Consider the following 19,045-nt stretch of genomic DNA (forward strand, 5'->3'; position numbering starts at 1 on the left):
GTAAAATAAAACGGCAAGGGTGAAGTGGGGGAGAGGAAAAAATGAGAGGCAAATGGCAAATAATGTAATGCGGAAGATAAGGGTTTGTGATGGGTACTTGGTATGTTGACTTTTGCGTAGACTCCCCGGCAACGGCGCCAGAAATCCTTCTTGCTACCTCTTGAGCACTGCGTTGGTTTTCCCTTGAGGAGGAAAGGGTGATGCAGCAAAGTAGCGTAAGTATTTTCCTCAGTTTTTGAGAACCAAGGTATCAATCCAGTAGGAGGCCACGCACGAGTCTCTCGCACCTACACAAACAAATAAATCCTCGCAACCAACACGATAAGGGGTTGTCAATCCCTACACGGTCACTTACGAGAGTGAGATCTGATAGATATGATAAGATAATATTTTTGGTATTTTTATGATAAAGATTAAAAGTAAAGAAAGCAAAATAAAGACGGCGCTAGAAATAACTTGTTGACGGGAGATTAATATGACGGAAAATAGACCCGGGGGCCATAGGTTTCACTAGTGGCTTCTCTCAAGAGCATAAGTATTACGGTGGGTGAACCAATTACTGTTGAGCAATTGACAGAATTGAGCATAGTTATGAGAATATCTAGGTATGATCATGTATATAGGCATCACGTCCAAGACAAGTAGACCGACTCCTGCCTGCATCTACTACTATTACTCCACACATCGACCGCTATCCAGCATGCATCTAGAGTATTAAGTTCATAAGAACAGAGTAACGCCTTAAGCAAGATGACATGATGTAGAGGGATAAATTCATGCAATATGATATAAACCCCATCTTGTTATCCTCGATGGCAACAATACAATACATGCCTTGCTGCCCCTACTGTCACTGGGAAAGGACACCGCAAGATTGAACCCAAAGCTAAGCACTTCTCCCATTGCAAGAAAGATCAATCTAGTAGGCCAAACCAAACTGATAATTCGAAGAGACTTGCAAAGATAACCAATCATACATAAAAGAATTCAGAGAAGATTCAAATATTGTTCATAGATAAACTTGATCATAAACCCACAATTCATCGGTCTCAACAAACACACCGCAAAAGAAGATTACATCGAATAGATCTCCACAAGAGAGGGGGAGAACATTGTATTGAGATCCAAAAAGAGAGAAGAAGCCATCTAGCTAATAACTATGGACCCAAAGGTCTGAAGTAAACTACTCACACATCATCGGAGAGGCTATGGTGTTGATGTAGAAGCCCTCCGTGATCGATGCCCCCTCCGGCGGAGCTCCGTAAAAGGCCCCAAGATGGGATCTCACGGGTACAGAAGGTTCCGGCGGTGGAATTAGGTTTTTGGCTCCGTATTTGGTAGTTTGGGGGTATGTAGGTATATATAGGAGGAAGGAGTACGTCGGTGGAGCAACAGGGGGCCCACGAGGGTGGAGGGCGCGCCCAGGGGGTAGGCGCCCCCCCTACCTCGTGCCCTCCTGGTTGATGTCTTGACGTAGGGTCCAAGTGAAGGAAATATGCCCTAGAGGCAATAATAAAGTATTATATATTTCCTTATATCATGATAAATGTTTATTATTCATGCTAGAATTGTATTAACTGGAAACATAATACATGTGTGAATACATAGACAAACAGAGTGTCACTAGTATGCCTCTACTTGACTAGCTCGTTAATCAAAGATGGTTATGTTTCCTAGCCATAGACATGAGTTGTCATTTGATTAACGGGATCACCTCATTAGGAGAATGACGTGATTGACTTGACCCATTCCGTTAGCTTAGCATCCGATCGTTTAGTACCCAACTTGAACTGTGGTTTGGCAAGAAACCAAAGTTGTCGTTTCTTAAAATTTTGGGGTTGCGATGCTTATGTGAAAAAGTTTCATCCTGATAAGCTCAAAACCCAAATCGGAGAAATGTGTCTTCATAGGATACCCAAAGGAGACAGTTGGGTACACCTTCTATCACAGATCCGAAGGCAAGATATTTGTTGCTAAGAATGGATCCTTTCTAGAGAAGGAGTTTATCTCGAAAGAAGTGAGTGGGAGGAAGGTAGAACTTGATGAGGTAACTATACCTGCTCCCTTATTGGAAAGTAGTTCATCACAGAAATCTGTTCCTGTGACTCCTACACCAATTATTGAGGAAGTTAATGATGATGATCATGTAACTTCAGATCAAGTTACTACCAAACCTCGTAGGTAAACCAGAGTAAGATCCGCACCAGAGTGGTACGGTAATCCTATTCTGGAGGTTATGTTACTAGATCATGACGAACCTACGAACTATGAAGAAGCGATGGTGAGCCCAGATTCCGCAAAATGGCTTGAGGCCATGAAATCTGAGATGAGATCCATGTATGAGAACAAAGTGTGGACTTTGGTTGACTTGCCCGATGATCGGCAAGCAATTGAGTATAAATGGATCTTCAAGAGGAAGACGGACGCTGATAGTAGTGTCACTATCTACAAAGCTAGAATTGTCGCAAAAAGGTTTTCGACAAAGTTCAAGATGTTGACTACGATGAGAGTTTCTCACTCGTATCTATGCTTAAGTCTGTCCGAATCATGTTAACAATTGCCGCATTTTATGAAATCTGGCAAAGGGATAAACAAAACTGCATTCCTTAATTGATTTATTAAAGAAGAGTTGTATATGATGCAACCAGAAGGTTTTGTCAATCCTAAAGGTGCTAGCAAAATATGCAAGCTCCAGCGATCCATCAATGGACTGGTGCAAGCATCTCGGAGTTGGAATATACGCTTTGATAAATTGATCAAAGCATATAGTTGTATACAGACTTGCGGTGAAGCCTGTATTTACAAGAAAGTGAGTGGGAGCACTACAGCATTTCTGATAAGTATATGTGAATGACATATTGTTAATCAGAAATAATGTAGAATTATTCTGCAAAGCATAAAGGAGTGTTTGAAAGGAGTTTTTCAAAGATAGACCTCGGTGAAGCTACTTACATATTGAGCATCAAGATCTATAGAGATAGATGAAGACGCTTGATAAGTTTTCAATGAGTACATACCTTAACAAGATTTTGAAGTAGATCAAAATAGAACAGTCAAAGAAAGAGTTCTTGCCTGTGTTACAAGGTGTGAAATTGAGTAAAGACTCAAAGCCCGACCACGGCAGAAGATAGAAAGAGAATGAAAGTCATTCCCTATGCCTTGGCCATAGGTTCTATAAAGTATGCCATGCTGTGTACCAGATCTATTGTATACCCTACACTGATTTTGGCAAGGGAGTACAATAATGATCTAGGAGTAGATCACTGGACAGCGGTCAAAATTATCCTTAGTGGAATAAGGATATGTTTCTCGATTATGGAAGTGACAAAAGGTTCGTCATAAAGGGTTACGTCAATGCAAGTTTTGACACTAATCTAGATGACTCTAAGTCTCGGTCCAGATACATATTGAAAGTGGGAGCAATTAGCTAAGAGTAGCTCCGTGCAGAGCATTGTAAACATAGAAATTTGCAAAATACTTACGGATCTGAATGTGACAGACCCGTTGACTAAAATTATCTCACAATCAAAACATGATCACACCTTAGTATTCTTTGGGTGTTAATCACATAGCGATGTGAACTAGATTATTGACTCTAGTAAACCCTTTGAGTGTTGGTCACATAGAGATGTGAACTATGGGTGTTAATCACATGGTGATGTGAATTATTGATGTTAAATCACATGGCGATGTGAACTAGATTATTGACTCTAGTGCAAGTGGGAGACTGAAGGAAATATGCCCTAGAGGCAATAATAAAGTATTATATATTTCCTTATATCATGATAAATGTTTATTATTCATGCTAGAATTGTATTAACCGGAAACATAATACATGTGTGAATACATAGACAAACAGAGTGTCACTAGTATGCCTCTACTTGACTAGCTCGTTAATCAAAGATGGTTATGTTTCCTAGCCATAGACATGAGTTGTCATTTGATTAACGGGATCACCTCATTAGGAGAATGACGTGATTGACTTGACCCATTCCGTTAGCTTAGCATCCGATCGTTTAGTATGTTGCTATTGCTTTCTTCATGCTTATACATGTTCCTATGACTATGAGATTATGCAACTCCCGTTTACCGGAGGAACACTTTGTGTGCTACCAAACGTCACAACGTAACTGGGTGATTATAAAGGTGCTCTACAGGTGTCTCCAAAGGTACTTGTTGGGTTGGCGTATTTCGAGATTAGGATTTGTCACTCCTATTGTCGGAGAGGTATCTCTGGGCCCACTCGGTAATGCACATCACTATAAGCCTTGCAAGCATTGTGACTAATGAGTTAGTTGCAGGATGATGTATTACGGAACGAGTAAAGAGACTTGCCGGTAACGAGATTGAACTAGGTATCGAGATACCGACGATCGAATCTCGGGCAAGTAACATACCGATGACAAAGGGAACAACGTATGTTGTTATGCGGTCTGACCGATAAAGATCTTCGTAGAATATGTGGGAGCCAATATGGGCATCCAGGTCCCGCTATTGGTTATTGACCGGAGAGGTGTCTCGGTCATGTCTACATAGTTCTCGAACCCAAAGGGTCCGCACGCTTAAAGTTACGATGACAGTTTTATTATGAGTTTATGTATGATGTACCGAAGGAGTTCGGAGTCACGGATGAGATCGGGTACATGACGAGGTGTCTCGAAATGGTCGAGACGTAAAGATCGATATATTGGACGACTATATTCGGACTTCGGAAAGGTTCCGAGTGATTCGGGTATTTTTCGGAGTACAGGAGAGTTACGGGAATACGTATTGGGCCTTATTGGGCCATACGGGAAAGAAGGAAAAGGGCCTCAAGGGTGGCCGCACCCCTCCCCTTGGTCTGGTCCGAATTGGACTAGGGAAGGGGGGCGCCCCCTTCCTTCCTTCTCTTTTTCCTTTCCTCTTTTCCTATTCCTTATGGGAGGTGGAATCCTACTAGGACTAGGGAGTCCTAGTAGGACTCCACACTTGGTGCGCCCCCTCCTAGGGCCGGCCTCCTCCTCCCTTGCTCCTTTATATACGGGGGCAGGGGGCACCCCATGGACACACTTGATATACGATATTTTAGCCGTGTGCGGTGCCCCCTCCACCAGATTACACCTCAATAATACCGTCGCGGAGCTTAGGCGAAGCCCTGCGTCGGTGGAACATCATCATCGTCACCACGCCGTCGTGCTGACGAAACTCTCCCTCAACACTCGGCTGGATCGGAGTTCGAGGGACGTCATCGAGCTGAACGTGTGTAGAACTTGGAGGTGACGTGCGTTCGGTACTTGATCGGTCGGATCGTGAAGACGTACGACTACATCAACCGCGTTGTGATAACGCTTCCGCTGTCGGTCTACGAGGGTACGTGGACAACACTCCCCCCTCTCGTTGCTATGCATCACCATGATCTTGCGTGTGCGTAGGAAAATTTTTGAAATTACTACGTTTCCCAACACCAAGTCCTCTGGATCACGTTCGTTCCGAAAATCACGTTCCCGAAGGTTTCATTCCGTTTGGACTCCGTTTGATATTCTTTTTCTACGAAACTCTGAAATAGGCAAAAAAAACAGCAATTCTGGGTTGGGCCTCCGGTTAATAGGTTAGTCCCAAAAATAATATAAAAGTGTATAATAAAGCCCAATAATGTCCAAAACAGAATATAGCATGGAACAATCAAAAATTATAGATACGTTGGAGACGTATCAGCCGTTAGCGTAGGCATGGAAATACTTCGTGTTCGCGTTGCCCTTCAGCGTCCATTTGAGGCCACCACCACGACGCCAGTATTCTTCCTCCGCGCGCAATAACGCCTCGACCTGCCCCTCAAGAGCATAGCGGTGGGCCCATTCCTGCTCCGAAAAGGTTCGAGCATCAGCCTCGGTGTCAACCCTCGCAATCTCCTCGAGGATCGCAGCCCTAAGCATTCTGTCGTTCCTTCCCTGATTGGCGCCCCACCCCTTGAGGCTGGCCCGGAGCCGACCCCCAACTGCATTCCAAAACTCCATCGGGCCTCTTTGGGGCCCAACCTGGTTAGCACAAGTCCACCATTTCTCCTTAAAAACTTCGTCAAAACCTGGCGTTTCGAACCAGGCCATCTCGAAGAAGAACCGTAGACTTCGGCGCAGTCTGTCCTCCCCCGAGGAATAGACTAGCGGAACGTGATCTGATCCAATGCGGGTTTCCGCAAGGAACGAACAGAGGGGATACTCAATTTCCCACTCCGGCGACATAAACACCCGGTCTAAAACCGAGCGAAGCGGGTCGAGTTGCTTGTTCCTCTACGTGAAATGCGCGCCGGATCTGGCCACTTCCCTAAGGGCCATGGAGGCAATGGCAGTGTTAAACATGGTCACCCGAGGCCAGTTTACATTGCTATTATTTTTGTCTGCTCCCGAGAGGATTAGATTAAAATCCCCCCCCCAGCAAGGACAGGGATCGCTGCCGCAGTCACTGCGGTGACTTTAGCTTTGAGTTCTCCCAAGAACTCCGCTGATCGCGAGTGATCAGCCGGGCCGTATACCTGAATCACTACAAGCTCTCTAAGGGAGGCACAAATGCGGAAATGCGTCGCGATGAAAAAAATCCCTATGTCCCAAGAGATCAGCTCGTACACATCGCGGCATAGGCCCATGAGCAAACCTCCCGAGTGCCCAATCGCAGGTACGTGATGCCACACAAAGCGCTCAAGCGGATCGATCGAGAGAAGGTCATGGTAGCGAAAATCCGCCTTGATTGTTTCCTGTAGGCCTACGATATCAACGTCCTCCTTGCGCATGTATTCCTTCAGCTGGGAACCCGCATCTAGATTACACGATTCCAGAGCCGAACACCTCTAGAGGTGACTGCTTTTGCCACGCGCCTCGCCTTGCCCCTGCAAGGCGAGGGAGAGGGGGCAACCCCTGTTGCCTGACCCCCCTCTTCGGGCACCACAGAGGCATCAGCGGCGTCCCCTCCCTCGGAGATGCCCGTCCTCTGCTCGGCACGCGCGGCCGCCGCAGCCGCCAGCGCTACCTGCGCGACCTCCTTGGCGCGGATAAGCGATATCAACTCACGAGCCCACCCATGCATGAGGGGTCAACACCAGACGCATCTAGAACCTCATGCAAATGCTCATCAAAGAAAGCTTCAAGAACCGTAAAATGGGGAGGAGGATTACCAGAGATCTCCATGTTCTTCTGCGCCTGAAGGAGTTGCGCCCGCTGCAGGGACGGCATGTTGCCCTTGGGCCCCTTGGAGCGCGAGCTGGTGCGCACCGGCGCCGCCGGCACCGTCTTGGTACGCTTGGCCTTGGATTTCATCGCCGCCTTGGTGGCCTCCTGCAGCAGCGGGTCGACAACGGGCGGAGCGATCGGGGCCGCCAACGCCATGACGGACTGCCGCGGGGTCGGGGGCACGCCCAACGACTCCATCGCGCGCACCGCCTCCACGCTGACCTTGCGCACCACCGTCTTCTTCATCAGCTTCACCGAGCCACTCAGGGCATTGTCGCGCCCACCAGACGCCGGGGAAGAAGCAGGGAGGGTGCGCGCAAGGCTTGGGGAGAGGGGAAGCGAAGACTGCCCGCCGCCCGCACCCGAGTCCGCCGCACGGGCTAAGCCCACTGGTGGCGAAGTCACTGAGCCTAAGTTGGACCCGTACTGATTGGGATCGAGAGCGCCACCCCACCAGAACCCAGCTCCACATTTGCCCGCGGCACCGGCACCTCAACCAGCTACGCTGCATGGCCAGGCACCGAGATCCCGAGTTTGTCCCAAGCTGCCGTGTCAATAGAATCGTCCTCCTCCATGCTCGCGTCGTGGTCCGGATCCTTGTCCTTGAACTTGTCCTTGTCCTTGTCCTTGTCTTGGTCTTCCGGGTCCCTGCCATTGGGCGGAGGAGGTGGAGGTGGGAGCGCAGGGGCCGCCTGGCGCGGGGCTTCAATCTCCGGCTCGAGCTTGACGTTGTACCCCTCCCGTTGAACCATATCTGCACCGAGCCGCACAATTTGGCAGGCGTGCCGCATGTAAAACGCATACGGACCGGGCCCGAGCGGATCAAGGTGAGCTCATCCACCACCAGCGGACGACCGATCATGGTCGTGGCCGCCATCAGACGCTCCATGCGCCTCTGCTTCGGCGGGATGCCCCACATCTTCACCCACACTTCCGGCATGGACAGCGGATTGGGTTCGGCGAGGACCGCGTCGCGAATGTCCGCCATGATGTTGTTGATGGAGAGATAGAGCTTGCAGCTGCGCGTCGCCATCCGCAACATGGTCGGGTCGGGGAAGGCCACGGAGAAGCTGTCAGCATCGAAAGGGGCCACCTGCCAGTCCCACTCGCCCTCGAACAGGTGGGGAAGCTCTACCTCCAGGATCTCCTTGGAGAGCACACCAGGCGCCGCCGAGACGAGAGCCGCGTTTGCGCCCAGCAAGCCCGCCGGCGCCGTATCTGCCTCCTCGGGGTACTGCAGGCAAAAGAAACCGCCCCAGCAAAAGCGTGGCCCATGGACTGCATCAGCAGAGGCTTGCCACGTGTGGGACAGTTGGCCGAGGCGTGTCCCTCCTGGCTGCACAACACACAGAGCTGCTTGAACGAGCAGTGGATCTGGTAGCTAGTGCCCCGTCCTGCCGCACTTGAAACACTCCGGCCCATCCGCCTCCTCGACGGGGATGGGCTCTGCCGTCTTGCCCTTGGAAGAGGAGGGCTTCGCGGCCTTCGGCACCGCCGCCTTGAGCTTCTTCTTCTTCTGCTTGGAGTAGGGGTCGCCGACGCGGTCGCCGCAATGGGGGTGGAGCGCGTCCTTGCGCTTGAGCTCCAAGCCCCTCTTCTTGTGTTCCTCCTTCTTTTTCTTCCGCTCCTGCTCCTTGAGCCACCAGGCAGGGGGAGGCCCCCATCCCCCCTCCTCGCCGGCGTGCTCCGCCTCCCGCGTGTTCGACTGAGCGCGCTGGTCTCGCTCGCGTCGCCTCCCCGCCTCCGGATCCGGCGCCACCCGCTTGTCCGCACGCCGATCTCCCTTGGAACCCATGGCCACGACCTCGGCAAAGGAGCGCATGAAAGGTGGGGAGGGGAAGGGGAAAGAAGGAGCGGGCGGAAACACCGAAGCGCTGCACCTCCGATGGGGTGGCTGGAAACCCTAGAGAGCAATCTAGGGCTCCCCGGCGGATCCAGAGCAACTTAAGTACCCTGCGCTCCGCACCTGGGCTGGAAGTGCCAGGCCTGGGCCGGGCCGCGCGGCTCGCAGACACGCACGCCGCATCCATAGCGAGGGGTTCAGCTTGCTGGGCCGGACTCAGGCAGCAAGGCGAGGCACGACCCACGTCCGGAGACGGAGACGGGCCCAACGGCCCAGCCGAGCCAGCTGATCCAACCCTAGGCCAGGAGACGGACACCGCCTCCGCCGCCTCCCTCACCTCCGACGGCGCCGCCGTCCCCGACGCCACCATCAACGGCGACGCCGGCAGCACAGGCACCGGGCCACGCAGGGGAGTGGACGACGCCCTGCTCACCGCCCCGCCCGCCCGCTCCGCTGCCTTAGCACCACAATGCGACTCCCCTAGTCGCTGGGCGCCTCGGCCGCCAGGTGCGAACACGCTGTGCCGGCCAGCTTTGAGGGAGCCCCCAAGCTCCTCAGCCCTGGCCACAAACGCACCGAACGACGGCAGCGCGGAGACGCCTCGCCCAGCTTCACCCGCATCATCCTCCGCCTTCGAATCCTCTCCTTCGCTCTCCGACGCCAGCGCCCAAAACCGGCTCCCCGACCAGCTCGGAGACGTCGACGGGTCCGCGGGCGCCGCTGGGGCCGCGCGCACCGGCCGCCCAGACACCCGCACCACCGCCCAGGCCTCCTCCTCGCCGGAGCCGACGGACGCAGCCGCGTCGCCAGCCTTCTCGCCACCCGAGTCGCCTGACCGTACCAGAGCCGTTGGAGTGGTTTTCAAAATAATATATATATATATATATATATATATATATATATATATATATATATATATATATATATATATATATATATATATATATTGATAGAAGAAAGGGTGAAGAGACCCAGTGTGGTGTGTTTTGCCTTTTGGCATTGTACTCATGCATGTGATGATGATGGTAATATAAATAGGGATTCACCCCCTTCACTTTGACCCCTCCATGGGAGCGATTCTTCTTCCTAAGGTTTAATTAGTTGGGGGGTCTCACACATAACCATTTGTTTTTATTAATCAAATCAATGATCAAATGTAAACTTTTGAAATGCATATGTGAAATAAAGCTAGAGGAGTAATAATTATTTGTGGAATGCTTAAAAAGTCGCAGAAGAGCATTTCTAGCAACACTTTGTTCTTTTGACCCGCTAGAGAGTGAGCTTCAAAAAACTGTCCGCATATGATACAAACAAATAAAAATAATAATACGATTATAATCAGTGTTTACGTTTGAAATAATCAGTGTTGTTTAAATATCATTCGGATGGCCCATGGCTCCTGTGGCGTCACATCAAATCAAATCAAGAGACAGTGTCATCCGTAAAGAAAATCGTCTTGTGCAGTGTACAAGAGATATGAGGTAATAGCACTGCAAGTCTCTAAACTTGTCATGGAGGTGATGGTTTGGTCCTCAAACTTAAAAAGGTTGATTATTTGGTCCTTGAACTTGTCATGGAAGTGCAAGTTTGGTCCTGGGCGAATCACAGCTCGCCAAGTGGAGCCAGCTGGGCTGGGCCGGTCAGCCCGCGCATTTTGCAGTTTGCCCCCTGCCTTTAGCCCTAATCAACCCGCACTACCCACCTGCAGGCCATGTCGCCGCCGCCGCCGCCCATGCTGTCCTCACCGTGACCCGGTGGTCGTGCCGGAGGACATCCCCAGCTGGCCGTGCACGGCCGCCTGGTGCTGCTGCTGCTGCTGGAGGGGCGACATGACCTGCTGCGCGTACATCATCGACGACCGCGCCGCCATCAGCGACTGCGGCGACATCATCTGCGCCGACTGCTGCGGCATGTACCGCGGCTCGGACTGCATCATCAGGTTGGACGGGTACTGCGCGCAACCACGCCAAAGCGATCAAGAGATTCATTCAGGCGTCCAACAACTCCAGAAAAACAAGAACCGCAACAAGGCCAGCCTCAACGAGAACTCACCTGAGACAGCGACGCTGTCTGCGGCGGCTGGCTGGCTGCGATGGCGGCGAGGTACATGAGGTTCTGCTGGATCTTAGCTTGGTTCCTGCAGCACCGCAGCATTAAGTGCTAGGCAAAACAAGGCTCAGCGTGCCGGAGCTGTAGCCTGTTGGGCAAGGGCTTGATAGGATAGGCTGTTGGCAGTCAGATCTTTTGTATCTGTGCATGCAACACCCTAATCTCCTGTCTGGCACCTAATTGATAATAGATGCTTGTGTTTTCATATGCTGTGCTCTACTGACTGATATGGGAAAACATCCAGAACATGGAGGTGTTGGCACCCAGCTGTGATGCAGTACTATGCAGCATTTGTGAGTGTCTCTAATCTCTGAAACGATGTTGCTAAGAACTACAGTCTTCCATGAATTATTAGGTGCAAAAGTACATTTCCGTCAGTTGATGTTGAATCCATTGGCCCTGATCTTTGCTTCGTTTTTCCTATAAGTTGGCTGGACCGGAAGGGCCTAATGTACTGTTTCAGGACTGAATACCGAAAACTGCTGTACCGAAAGAAGTGAGCAATTCAGCTCCTACTGGTGTATACGTATGGTTCAGACTTCAGAGGGGAGATAATATGCCCATCTTTTTGACAAGATAGGCAACACAGAATTCCACAAGGCATCAGAATATTTTTTAAAGATCTGAGGCCACATCAGAAACGTAACCAGATACCTAATACATTTTCATGCATTTCAGAGCCCACTGCATTGTTTCATGACAAAATACAAGAAACTGCTGTACCGAAAGAAGTGAGCAACTCAAATTCTACTGATGTATACTCATGGTTCAGAAGGAAGAATATGATGATCTTTTCGACAAGATAGGTAACAAAGAATACCACAAGGCGTCAGAATATTTTTAAAAGAAAATCTCATACATTTGCGATTTTGCTACTCGTCAGTCGTCTGAACAGTACTCCATCAATCTAAGTCTCTGAAGAAAGAATAGACTGGGATATAATTTTCGTATAGCTTATGTAGCTTTCTGTACGTCCATCAATCTAAGTCTCTGAAGAAAGAAGAGATACATTTCAGAGCTCACCAAACATCTGTGGCCAGGCTAATATAATAACCAACGTGCTTAAAAAAACTGCCTCCTTGGATGATCACATGTTTTTTGTTTGCTTGGGTTTCAGTCTGAAATCTAGCATGACAATTCCAGAGCCTCGATCTCACATCCCAGTAAATAGCTGACACTTGTCTCTGGTCAGTGCTACGCGATAGAAACAAAAGATATGCATCTATTCTTACCTAGTCTTGGTTCCCAAGTGCAATCGAACTCTAACACGTTAACTATGGATTAGCACGGACCGATTAAGCTAATCAACTGTTTTTTAACAGCCAAGCTGGGCAATCTTGGAACGTCTCCTGCGCTTGATAAACTGTCACGGCTGACAGATGCTGTCAATAACCCTACAGTTGTATTCAGTAGTATTCAAGATATGCCTTGACTGAAATGTGTTACTAACATAAAAAAGTTTCTTGGGCGTTGGAACTGTGCAAGGCAAGGACAAGCGCACAGCCGTGAAGCCAACTTTAGGGATCTAGCAGTCAAATACCAATGGCACAAGCGAACCTACATTCCTACTACCCACATGAACTTGGACCAAATCATGAACTCGTTTCCTTTGATAAAAGATTGCACATGATGCACCTGCTAAGAAAAGGGGGCAAGATTTAATGGCGGTTTGCCAGGCCAGATGCAGGGAACGCAGGCCTGGCATGGTTATTACTTTGCCAAAAATACTGGCGTGATCATGGGCGCCGCGGCACCGACCAAAACAAGCTGAAAATAGTAGGATTTTTGTGAGAAGGGAGGAAATGATGTGGAAATACTCTCATCATATCGCAACGAGCAAGAAAATAAAAGGGGAAAAGAAAGACAGCAACAATTTGAACTGAAGATGAAATCAGGCGTGAGGGACCATGGATAACAGATCTCAATATAAAAATACACATGAAGGGTATCTAGACTAGACTTTAGGATGGGGAGAAGAATAAGCAACAAGAATAATAAGAGGGGGTCAAGAATAATAAGAGTTAATTCAGGTGGGTAGTGCGGGTTGATTAGGGCTAGCTAAAGGCAGGGGGCAAACTGCAAAATGCACGGCGCTGACCGACCCAGCCCAGCTGGCTCCACTTGGCGAGCTGTGATTCGTCCAGGACCAAACTTGCACTTCCATGACAAGTTCAAGGACCAAATAATCACCTTTTTCAAGTTTGAGGACCAAACCATCGCCTCCATGACAAGTTCAGGGACCGGTGCTATTACCTCAAGAGATATCTCTGCGTGTGAGTGACCATCAACAGGACTCTACCTATTGATCTCAGTCTGGCAAATCTGAGCGCCAGACCGGCCGGTCAAAAGTTGTCTTCCCACTGGCACTGGCACTGTACACCTCATGGATCGCTGCTAGACAAAATAGAGTATGCAAGGCAGCAGTACATCCTCCTCCCTTCCCTTCCCTTGGATGCTTTGCTTCCTTCCTTCCAAACGTAAGCGCTACAGGCAGGGACTATTCACTTTCTTTACCTACAAGGCAACTCCTTTTCTGATCAACATACAGGTTGTTCAACAGTACAGTTGTATTTTTTTTCCTTTGCTTTCAGATGCTTTTGTATTTCTTAAAAAAGTTTGGAAACATAGAGGTTGTGGTGATTCATCAACAGACATAATTTCACATTTTATATATTTGGTATTGTAGACATACATGGTTTTCTCTATAAATTGGTCAAAGTTTGTACTGCTTGACTTTCCAAAACGTCTATACACACTACATTATGTAACGGAGGGAGTATGCTTTTCTAAACACAATCTTTCTCTATACAATCTGCACGACATATATATTACAAATTAAATATTGTTTTCATATCATTTCAACTTCTACCATTACTAATATAATAGTGCCATGAGTCTAACAGATATGTGTAAGATTGAATCTCTCAGTAACAACTAATACCAAATTCTAGAGAGTGTGTGCTTGTCCTCAAATTGTGTCATCATCCCCTCACGTTGACATTTACAGTTTATTTTTATTTTCATGGCCAGTTCATTTATTTAAGTTTTCCATGATTCATAATTATTCGGTAGGCACAAATGTTCCATCCATGATAGCTCTTGCAGCTTGCGTGCATTCAACAAGTTATTTCCCCTTTTACTTGAAAAATTAGCCCAGCTTGATACTCGACCTGTAGTAGATATCTATTAGCTGCAAGCACCACATCATCTCGGAACAAGATCACATGTTACCACAGTAATAGACTTTTATAATAACTGGGTTTTGTTGTTTACTTAGTTCCAACATATATCATGTCGATTCAGGCCCGGCGTTAAAAATATATATTATTATGGACCAAAATTGTGCCTCCTGAGAAGTTCATGTCAAGTCTAGAACTATTTTGTTGATATCTACCACAACCGAAGGCCTACAATATAAGTTCCGGTATACTATGTTTGTTATTGACAACCGTTATATCAAATTCTAAAAATCGTTAAGTGTATTATGTCGCATCGCTTTCATGAGTCTAAGGTTGTGTTTGGGACCACCTCTAAGGTTGTGATTAAAAATATATATTCAAATGCTATTTTTGCACAGTTTAACATTTGTTTTCATTTTTTACACAATAATTTGTGCATGTAAAGGCGTGAGCATGTTTGCTGCAAACATTTCAGGCTGTGTTTGGTAGCAAAGTTTTTTTTTAAGTTTTCTAAGAATACCGTGGTTTCTGAAAAATACCATGGTTTTGAATACTTTGTTGCGTTTGGCTTTAGAAAAAACCAAAGTTTTGTAAACCACAGTATGCTAGAAACCATGTTTTGTTACAGTATTCGGAAAAGAGGTCCCGACCTCTTTTTTTAAAACAGAACGGAGAGAAATCTTCTGGGAGACCGCACTTGCTTGCCATCTACGTCGAGATAAGAATATTCAGAGCAATCCCATCCTATTTTCCCTCTTTCTCTTATATGGTAAACGACCATATTATATGGTCTACCTTCCAGCCGGCGTCGCGTGCGAGTCTCCATCTCTCTGCAGTGCCATGACTGAATCAAGCTCACCACCAGGGAGAACACTCGTTCGCAGTAAGCTATTTCTCGAGTCCTTGGCTGCCTATGTATTTCCGGCAAGCAGCGCACGAATTAGATTGATTGATCTTTTTGGAGAACACTCATAAGCAGCAGATTATATATGCTAGCTAGCTAGCCGATTCAGTATAAATGGCGCATGTACACGCACAAAGAATTTAGGACCGGCTGGAAGTACATGCATGTATATAGACATATAATGGCAACACGCTCCTAGGATTGTATTACTTCAATCTAGTTGACTACTACTCTCCTAGGATGGTATTTCTTCAATCTAGTTGACTGATCCTAGGATGGTATTACGTGTGCATGGCAGCTGCATGCAGCCGGCCGCCGTTAGCAGCCGCTAATTACTCAGTAATCCACGCTAAAATACTTGGTCAAAACTTTGGTTAAATAGCAGCATCCAAACACATGTAAAACTGAGAAAAACTTTGGTTTTAGGAAACTGTAGTATTCTTTGCCCACCCAAAGTAATATTGTGGTTTTCAATTACCACAGTTTTAAAAAAACTTTGCTGCCAAACTAGCCCTCAGTTTTATTTTTTGAACAACTACCTTTTTCATTCTCAAGGAAGAATGTGAGATCAACAGTAGGATCAAATATCTCGTGGCTGCCCTAGGTACCCCCCCCCCCCCCCTCCCCCGGCTCACTCCATCTATATGCGTGTTTTTTGTTCATTAGGAACAATTAGTTCCGTTAGTGCTCAATCGGGATTGATTTCAGGATCTGGGTCATTTTTCTCTTTGTTGTTCTATCTTTGGACACAAGGACTGGGTGAGGATGAAGTGGCACAATGTCGGCGGCAGCAAGACTTAGAACAAAATGTGTCACAAAGAAATGTCTATGATATCCATTCAGCATTTCACGAGTAGAGGAATGAAGCGAGCTTATCACGCAAGTACAAGAATGTAAGTGTATTTAACTCTAATCTGAATCACCCCCGTCTTTTCCTAGCTACTACTCTACTACAAAATAACCAAGATGAGGCAGACAATTTCCAATCAACATGTTGAAAAAGCGGCAGCATACTGTGACTAATGCATGCTCCCAAACCACCAGCATATGCAGGATGCAGTTCACCATGAGTTTCTCGGTGACCATCGATCAATCATCACAGTACACAACCATTACAGATAACTGTTACGCCATTGGAAACAAGATTGACATACTGGGGATGCACACATCCACTAATAAATCTAGATTACTATCCTATGAACGAAGCAAATGCCATCCCAGTAAATGATTAAACACATAATGTGGTAGCATGTCCGAAATACCAATTTCGACATGCGTTGAAACCGCAATTTAATTCCATCTTTTGTCCCACAGATAAGATGCATATCAACAATACTCAATCCAGATTACTATCCTATGTCGAAACAAATGCCATCCCAGAAAATGATTAAACACAACTAGCATGTCCAAAATCCCAATTTTGGACATGCGTTAAAAGTCTAAAGCTGCAATTTGAATCTGATTCGGTTGTCTCGCATATAACATGCAGTTCAACATTACACTGCCTACAACCTTTCTCACTAATGAAGCTAATCAAGATTGCCACGGTCGTGCAGAAATTAATTTAACACAGATTTGTAGCATGCAGCAGAGTAATATGAGCCAACTGCAGTGATATCAAAAGGTTGCATGAACTAGAGAGCATAGACAGATGAACTAAGCGACTGATAGGAGCTCGGCTACGAGCAGCAATGCAACTCAAATTAATCTAAAAAAAAACAATGCAACTGATCGAAACCAAAAGGTTCCAGATCATGTACGCTGGTCCTATACTTCTATCTTCAATAGAATGTTACAATCAAACATTCTGGAATCTGGATAAACAAGAACATCAAGCAAACTGTGCTTGCTTGAAAATACAGCTAAAAAAAACATGAGTCACCTAAAAAAGAGAGGCATTTTGGGCGATTACCAAATACAGCCTTCTTACAGCACGTAAAAGAAAACATGATTCACAAACTGGGGAAACACAAATAAGATGCAGCTAGTACGAACATAAAAATGGCATCACAGCTAATATGATTGAAACATGATCCGAACAGATGAAGCTAATTAATTTTTTTTCGAAAAGGAGATGAAGCTAATTAAGATAGCTCCTGCAATTCGATTCGATCATTCATCCCACAGATAAGATAAGATAAGATGCAAATCAACATTACACTGCTACTACATTGATTACCCCTAATTGATTTGATGAAGCTAAGATAGATATTCACGGCCGTCCAGGAACCACAAGTCTGACCAAACTGAATGCAAATTGAAGAGCATGGCAGCAGATACGTAAATCTGACCAAACTGAACTGAAACCACAAGTCTGCATGATGAACTAACTAAAATAAAAGACTGATAAGGAGAGCATGGCTTGATCGATGAGGTGAAGCAGTCAATTGGATGCTAGGTAGAATCCCTCCTGCAGCAAGAGAACAAATGGATTCGAGCGTACGTCAGATCCATCCATGGATTCATTCATCATTTTAGTTTCATCTAGGACTCCATGAAGAGCAAGTAGCAGAGAAGAGCAAGGTTTGGAGAGACGGACCTCGGAGATGTAGGCGTGGTCGTCGCAGAACTCGGCGAGGCTGGCGAGCCTCTTGGGCTCCATGAAGCGGGAGAGAACGGAGACGGCCACGTCGATGTGCTTCACGGCGAGGGTAGCGATCCTGCACGCGCGGTACAGGTAGTCCAGCGACTTGCCCACGTCGCCGCCGTCGCCTCTGGCTACCTGACAGGGCTTGCTGTTGCTGGAGCCGGACTTGGCGGTGGCGTCCGGGTCGTCGGAGAGGTCGACCTTGGCGAGGGCCTCGGCGGCTGCGGCGACCGGGTCCCTGTCGGGGCTGCTGTCGGGCGAGGAGGAGGAGGAGGAGTCGGGGGTGTTGCCGGTGCCAGGGACGGGGGCCTTGCCGCCGGCGAGGCACTCGACGCAGCGCGGGAGGAGGTGCTCCTGGAGCAGCTTGATGGCCAGGACGGCGGCCATGACGCGGTCGAGGGCCTGGGCCTGGGACCTGGGGCGGGCCGGGAACTGCTGCGCGAGCAGCGGGTCGTGGAGCTGCTCGTCGGGCATGACCGCGAAAGCCAGGTTGGGCGGGGAGAAGCGAACGCCCTTCTTGGCGGCGATCTCGATGCAGGTGGTGAGCATCCGGGCGCCGGCCTCCAGCCCGATGTAGTACACCTCGAAGAGTTTGGAGGCGAGCTCGCCGAGCTTGTCCTTGTCGGCGTCGTCAGGGGTGGGGGTGGGGTCGGCGTCGGCCTGGAGCTCCTGCAGGCGGTGCTGGAGCTGCAGCAGGCGGTCGCGCTGCGCCCGCACCGTCTTGGCGGCCAGCATGGCCTGCATGAGGACGGATACGATGTCCTTCTTGCTCCCCTTTCCCGCCATGGCCGCTCTCTCTGTCCCTCTGAGGCCGGCCGGAGGTGGGTCTTCTCGGGAAGGAAGGAAGGAGACAAGAGAAAGGTTGGAGCTTTAGACGACGGAGGGATGGCCGGAGGTGAAAAGAGGACGGAGGGGGCACGTGTCGAGCGGCTATTGATGAGGACAGAGGCTCGGCAGGGTGGGCCCACCTATGACCGGGGTGGTGTGGTTTTTGAAATTTGAAAATGCTTCTCCGTCACAAGGACAAAGAGTGGTGTGGTTTTTGAAATTTGAAAATGCTTCTCCATACAATGAACAATTGGTGCCAAGCAAGGTGGCATATTTTTGTAACAAAATTTAGACCTACATTTACATTATTCTTATAAAAAAAATTGGATCTACATTCACCTTGGCGCAAAAAAAAAACATCCGCAAAAACAGAGACACACCTAGGGGCATAGAGTG

The 19,045-nt window shown here is 48.0% G+C and overlaps 1 protein-coding gene across 1 annotated transcript; it reads right to left on the reverse strand.

Annotated features, from left to right (window-relative positions):
- Window positions 1–17,277: 17,277 nt before the first annotated feature.
- Window positions 17,278–18,803, reverse strand: LOC109753284 (uncharacterized). The gene is made up of 2 exons (XM_020312196.4): window positions 17,774–18,803; window positions 17,278–17,644 (listed from the first exon to the last, which is right to left on the reverse strand). The coding sequence occupies exons 1-2, from the start codon at window positions 18,605–18,607 to the stop codon at window positions 17,618–17,620; spliced, it is 861 nt and encodes a 286-aa protein (XP_020167785.1). The 5' UTR covers window positions 18,608–18,803; the 3' UTR covers window positions 17,278–17,617.
- Window positions 18,804–19,045: the final 242 nt, after the last annotated feature.

This window comes from Aegilops tauschii, chromosome 2 (assembly GCF_002575655.3).
Source record: "Aegilops tauschii subsp. strangulata cultivar AL8/78 chromosome 2, Aet v6.0, whole genome shotgun sequence".
NCBI classification, from domain to species: Eukaryota; Viridiplantae; Streptophyta; class Magnoliopsida; order Poales; family Poaceae; genus Aegilops; species Aegilops tauschii.